Below are 7165 nucleotides of genomic sequence, written 5' to 3'. Positions count from 1 at the left end.
TCAGCCTGGGAAGTCAGGGCAACCAGATACCAAAAATATAATTGCAGAGTGTGGCATTAAATATTTCTTTTCTTTCTTTGACCAGACTTTCCTCTGACAAGGCTTCAGTGTATAAAATCTGTTGCATAGACAGCTAAATGCATTAAGAAACCACTTCAACATTAAAAAAACAAATTTTGATTGCAAATTAGGAAACCCTCAGTATACTTATAGAAAAAGAGTATAGGAAGTTCTAAGCAGGTCAAGATTCGGGTTCTTGTTATCTAACTTTTATTTTACTTCTAAATCTAACAAGCACAAAACTAAGTATATCGATGGTGCTCCGAGATTACATGAATTATGTTTCTTGAGATGGAATTCTATTGGTAGCTTGAACCCCTTTCCTATAGAGCAGCAGTTCTCAACCTGTGGGTCCCGACCCCTTTGGCGGTCAAACGACCCTTTCACAGGGGTCGCCTAAGACCATCCTGCATATGAGATGTTTACATTACGATTCATAGCAGTAGCAACATTCACGTTATGAAGTAGCAATGAAAATAATTTTATGGTTGGGTCACAACATGAGGAACTGTATTTAAAGGGCCAGAAGGTTGAGAACCACTGCTATGGAGCCAATCAGTTTACACTCAGATTTCTGAGTCTAGGCTCCTGTAGAAAAAGATGAAGAGAATTTGTCACAGGATAGCAACTACATTTCATCTTCTCTGACAGGTTTAATTGACAGTGGCTTCTTGGTGCACCATTTTGAGAAACAGGCCAAAAGGTAAATATGACTTATTTATCAGTGGCTTTCATGGACTTGGAATGGAGATTTGCAGAAAAGGGTTTGCAATGTAGAAATCCCTAATAAACTTGGGGTCGGGGAACAATATGAACATCCTCGTTTAAATTTTTGCATGTTTTGAGGCAAATAATGACACACACACACACATATATATGGCATTTTTTGGGGAAATATGCTCTGACATGCACTAAAAACAAACTGGAAAGTAGGAAATGTTTTTATACATTTATAATATTTATATAGCACCCCCATCACTTCCCCCCTACACATTTCATTGAAAAACAAATATCCAAAGATGAAATAGATTTCTCTTTTGTTCACCTCTCCCTTTCTTGTATTAGTTATTCACTGAGTATTTAATATATGTTAGTCACTGTCCTGGCTGCTGGAGATTCAACAGGAACTACATGGTTCCTGCATTCCTGGAAAGAATGGAATTAAATTAAAAAAATATGTATTGAGGTATAGGTGAGTGACTAAGGAGATAAGAGATGATTGATGAAGACACAATTAATATATTCTGTAGTTCAATAGAAAAACACAGTATTATAGTGCTACATTTCCTGGAACATTTGCTAAGTGTTAAATGTATTTTATATAATGTATAATTCAATCCAAGTCCAAGCTTCCAGTCTGTTGCTAGACCACTACCTGACTATTGCTCTTACTCTCCACAGTTCATTTTATACAGTGCAACCAGAATCATCTTCCTAAATCATTACTGATCACCACTTAAATTTTTTTTTTTAATTTCAGAGAGGTAGGCAGAGGGAGAGAGAATTAGAAATATGATGAGAGAGAATCATTGATTGGCTACCTCCTGCGGGCCCCCTACTATGGGTCAAGCCTGCAACCCAGGCATGTCCTTTGATCAGAATTGAACCTGAGATCCTTCAGTGTGCAGGCCAACACTCTATCCATTGAGTAAAACTGGCTGGGGCAATGATCTATTTCTGATGCTTAAAACCCTTCTGTGGTGCTTAAAATAAAATAAAACTTATTTTTTTAAGCTGTGAAAGATCTAGCCATTATCTACCTGCCAACTACATTTCACCCGCCCTCATTTATCAAACACCAGTGCCACCTGCTCTATCAATTTTTAGAATAAACCAGTTATTTTCCACCTCTTTCTTAAGGGATTTTGTACTTTCCTTTCTGCCTGAAACATTGGCTTTCTCATCCTTCAAGTCATAGCTTAAATGTTACTCTCCAGAGAGAGTCTCAGTGGCCTCTTCACCTAAAGTAGGCACTGCCCTTCCTTTCCTAGTTAGTCTGTCACATCACCTTGTTTGGTTTCTTCACAATACTATCTTCACAATCTATAGTTTTTTTTTTATTTATTTATCTACCTATGTACTATCGGTTCCCTGCTGAAACTGCATGAGCCATAATAACAAGGAAGCTTTGAATAAATTATAAGATATTAATGTTTACCTTCTACTTAATATAATAAATATCCTATATAATGCAAATCAACTGAATGGTGGAATGAACAGTTGCTATGATGAACACTGACCACCAGGGGGCAGATTCTCAATGCAGGAGCCTCCCCCTGGTGGTCAGTGTGCTCCATCAGGAGGAGCGCTGCTCAGCCAGAAGACAGGTTCATGCTAGCAAGGGCACCAGTGGTGGCGGGAGCCTCTCCCGCCTCTGTGGCAGCACTAAGGACCCCTCAGGGGATGTCTGACTGCGGCTTAGGCCCACTCCCTGCAAGAGGGTGCAGGCTGGGCTGAGAGAACCCCCCCACCCAGTGCACGAATGTTGTGCACCAGACCTCTAGTATCTTAAATAAACTAAAACACGAACAAACATATATTTATTACTCCATTATAAACATATATTTATTACTAATGAGGTAATTGGTGACTATAGAGATGAAGAATCATGCTTAGTGTTACAACTAGTAATGATAATTAGTTTTAAGTAGGACTTCATGCTAGAAAGCTACACTAAAATGCCATGCTAATTATAAATGAGAGATTTAATAGGGTTGAGAATAGCAGGAAGTGCTACATGAAGGAGCAAGAATTTTCAAGAATTGGTAGAATCTTAACATGCAAAAATGAAAAGAAGGGAACATTTTAAATAGAGGAATTGCCTGGGCAAAGGAAAGAGGCTGTTAGTACATGGTGGGCTTGGAGAACAATGTGTGCAATAATTGGGTTAGAGCAGTGGTTCCCAACATGGGGCACATGTCTCACAAGGGGGTAATTTGATTTTGAAGGGGGCAATTTGAGACTAAGTTATTAACAGTGAATTTTTTGGTTGTAGGGCATCATACACAGTATGTAAATACATATTGTGAGATATTTATGCATTTCAGTACTCTATTATATGTTTTGAGACTTTATTTGCTATCTTTTCATATCACTTCATATTATTATTATTATTATTATTCTTTTTAACAATTTCCTAGTGACTTCTTCCTTAGTACTTCAGCTGTCCTTTCTTTCTTTTATTTTTCTCTCTCATGAATGCCGTATTCTTTGGAAGCTTGTTCAGACCAAGTTAATGGCCTGTTAAGCTTCCTCCACATGAATATGAGTTCACTTTTTGAATAATAAGAATTATATGTCACGGCGGGGAGGGGGAATCTGGATTTTAGAGATGCTTATGTGGAACATGGCCAAAAAAAAAAAAAGGTTGGGAATCACTGGGTTAAAGCATAGGGCATCAGAAAGGAGAATTGAGAATTATAGGCTGGAGAAAGAGATGAGAGCAGTTTTACTGAGGGGGTGATAGACATTTTGAATAGCATCAGACTGGGGAATTCAGATATAATTTTATAGACTGTGAGGGAAGCATGAAGATTTCTAAGCAGGAAAATGACACATTTGATATTAATTATAAGCTCAATATACAGTTTGGAAGAAAGTGAGGTTTATAATAATAGTTGTAAATTATATATTTACTGTGTAATATAATAAATATTATTCTATGTATGTAAATATATAATTGCACTTAATTATCATGATAATCCTATGAAGTAGACATTCTTATTTGCCTATATTTGTCGATAAGGCATTGAAAGTCAAAGATACTGAAAATGTTGCCTAAGACCACAAAACTGGTAAACAGCAGTCAGTACTTTGATGTTAAAACTCATGTTCTCACCATGAGTTTTACCCCATGACTAACAGTCCTTGCTACATCTGTTTAGTAGATAAACATCAGATTATCTGAGTGTCACAGAGACTGCAATGACGATTGGCCTAAAGTAGAATCACACCATTTAACTTGTTTCATTGCCTTAAAAGTTGATGACTTTGATGCTCAATCACTCATTTATTTAATTAACATTTGTTGAGCACTGACTATTGCAAGGTAAAAGAACATATAAACAAACCATAAAGTTTCTGACTTTATTGGACTTATATTCTAGTGACATTCTTATCTATACTAATAAAAGGGTAATATGCTAATTAGTCTGGACATTTTTCCAGACAAAGCCATGGTGGCGGGGCCAAGGCAGAGGTGATTAGGGGCAATCAGGCCAGCAGGGGAGGGCAGTTAGGAGAGACCAGGCTGGCAGGGGAGGGCAGTTAGGGGTGATCAGGCAGGCAGGGGAGCAGTTAGGGATGATCTGGCAGGTAGGCAGAGGCACTTAGGGGTGATCAGGCAGGGAAACAGTTAGGGGCATCAGGCATGCAGGCAGAGTGGTTAGGGACAATCAGGCAGGCAGGCAGAGTTGTTAGGGGCAATCAGGCAGGTAGGCAGGTATGTGGTTAGGAGCCAGCAGTCCTGGATTATGAGAGGGATGTCTGACTGTTGGTTTAGGCCCAATCCCTGAGGGGTCCCAGATTGGAGGGGGTGCAAGCTGGGGTGAGGGACCCTCCCCCATGCATGAATTTCATGCACCGGGCTTCTAGTAGTAATATATTTAACCATCAGTTTATTTATTGATTCATTGACCCATTTAGAAAATCAAGTCACTTTTTAAAGTTCTTAGTTCTGTATTTCTTAGAATTATTTATGTTAAAATTAGTGAGTATATGCAGCAGCACTAATAGAAAAATGTTTTCATGATAAAAGACAAACTATACTATATGCAGTATGATTTTCACCTGAAATGCTGCTTTAATTCCAGCGCAGATGGAAGTTCCCCCACTAGCTGCTGTAGGCAAGCTGTTCATGAGCATATTTCTTTCGTTGGTGCTTATTATTTGGATTAGCTTACTTTTGATGTTGGCAGTACTATCGAAATGCACCATCCCCACCCAGGTTCCATTTTCAACAACTTGTAGCAGGAAATATTTTGCTGCTTGATTCATTCGATTTAGGCGGTTATAACCCTAAATAAAAAAGGACAAAAGAAAAACAACCAATTGGTTTTGACTGGAAAATAATAGTAGATTACATAAAATGAGTAAACAGAATTTAATTAGAATTTTCTATTAGTAATTGGTGTCATTAAAGAAAGCAATTTTTTAATTGATAAAGTTTAAAAACATAGTTACATGTATTATGGACCATATGGTAAGGAACACAGGCTTTTAACTAGAAGTGATTCTTGGCTGCTTACCACCCAAATTACAAGTGCAGGTTTGGGGTTTGGGTTGGAATTGAGAGGTGATGACTCACATCCTAGAGACTTCCTAATTACTCCTGGAGTGTCAAGATGAGATCACTCCCTATGTCCAACAATATCAAACCAGACTGTCATGGCCTCCAACTAGAGTTGAAATCTCCCTACCCCCTGGAGACTAGACAACGCAAAAGTTAAAAAGTTTCTTGAGTTGCACCAAATTTCTGAGAAGCTCTGTTCCTACTTCTGCTCCTAACCTCTCCCCAACATTTCTCCAGCAATAGATTAATTGGCATTGGTTCTGTGGTAACCCATTAAGACTCAATCCCTCTTACCTAGGTGAATGCCCAGGAAGTAAATCTCTTCATACATTTGCCTTTTCCAATCCCTCAGCACCAACTTATCTGTAGTTCCTCCCCTTAACAGATGCCAAAATTTCCTTCCAAACTCCCTAGATCCAAGTCACAGTGAGAGACTTCTTCAGCCCCATCTTTGAGGGCTCTCTTTGCCACTTTGCTTTACCTTTAAACCAGGCTCTGTCATCTCTTCCCAATGACACCTCCTAGAACACTTCTATGTGCTGGTGTCTAGCACTGATGCGCTTTCTGAAACCCTGTGCTATTGTGGATGATTCTCTGCCCTTTCTGTAACCACACAAACCCACATTTGTTGAATACATTCATTTTGGTCTTCAGTATGGTCAGTCCTGTCTCAAATGTGCCATTCTTCTGGATGCCTTATCACATTATGCCTGCTCTTTAATAGTCCATTCATTTGAATAATTATTTAATAAGCACCTATATGTGATAAACCCAGTTCTAGACAAAAGGGAGATGAAAATGAATAAGAAATGGTTTCAAGTACTAGAGGACATGGTTTCTAAAGGATACAGTTCCAAGTACTAGAGGAGCTCCTAGTCTAGTGGGAGAGAACTTTTTGTTTGTATCTTTGATCATAAAGAGTCACTTATATAGATGATAAATAAGATTGACTCTGAATGGAGTTCAGCAATCCACTGTATCCTCATGTCAAGTATTTCCAGGAGATCAAAGAGGTGGCTAAGAAAACATTTCTGTATTTCAATCTCTCCTTCTGATCTTCTAACTAAACCTTTACTAATGGGCCTAAAAGTTCTCCTCAATAAACCTTCCATTTTCTGGAAAAAAGAGTCTTTCATGTTAAGTCTTTTCAACTGTATTGTCATCCTGCTTTCATTACAATATTCACTGCCCATCCTGAGGTCGTAATCATAGGACATGATGGGTCTTATCCCACCATGTAATTTAGAACAACCCAGGTGAACGTAGAGTTCAGAGTGTTCTTAGGCATTGAATCATCCATTAGTCACTATATTTAGGAAAAATGGGCCCATGAACATACCCCCATGCTTCCAGATTTATCAAGAACCAAGCACACAATTCTATCTCTGATCCTCAGCAATGAGAAGACAGGTGAAGGGGGTGATTCCACCATAGGTGTGGTGTTTCTAAAATCCTCAGAATTGCTGATCACCTCCCATGTGCTTCTGAATTCGCACTTTTTGTTTTGTAGGCTTGGAGCTTCTTCATTATGGTTTTGTTTATTACAGAATTTAACAACCTAAAAGGTTAATAAGATGAAAAAAAGTGTTACATATGCATTTAAACATTCAACTAAAAATTTGATAAAAATAAAAAATCTATGCAAATAGGTGTTTTGTTTAATGAAATTTGATTCATTGAGGAATCATAGAATACTAAAGTGGATTTTCAAAGGTAGTAATAATAAATAGCAATAGTTGAGTACTTATTATGTGCCAGTCAATGTTCAAAGAACTCTGTATTAATACATTTAATCCCTCAGGTCACCTGCACAGA

The 7165-nt window shown here is 38.1% G+C and overlaps 1 protein-coding gene across 1 annotated transcript in view; it reads right to left on the bottom strand.

The window, feature by feature from the left end:
- The window catches only part of LOC102761775 (calcium-activated chloride channel regulator 4-like), a 41285-nt gene that overhangs the window by 20268 nt on the left and 13852 nt on the right, over positions 1-7165 (bottom strand). The window contains 3 exon segments of the mRNA XM_015563247.1: positions 31-133; positions 4849-5076; positions 6690-6908. Coding sequence (XP_015418733.1) covers positions 31-133; positions 4849-5076; positions 6690-6908 — 550 coding nt within the window.

This window comes from Myotis davidii, unplaced genomic scaffold (assembly GCF_000327345.1).
Source record: "Myotis davidii unplaced genomic scaffold, ASM32734v1 scaffold3479, whole genome shotgun sequence".
In the NCBI taxonomy this organism is placed as follows: Eukaryota; Metazoa; Chordata; class Mammalia; order Chiroptera; family Vespertilionidae; genus Myotis; species Myotis davidii.
This window is presented reverse-complemented; position numbering and strand designations above follow the sequence as displayed.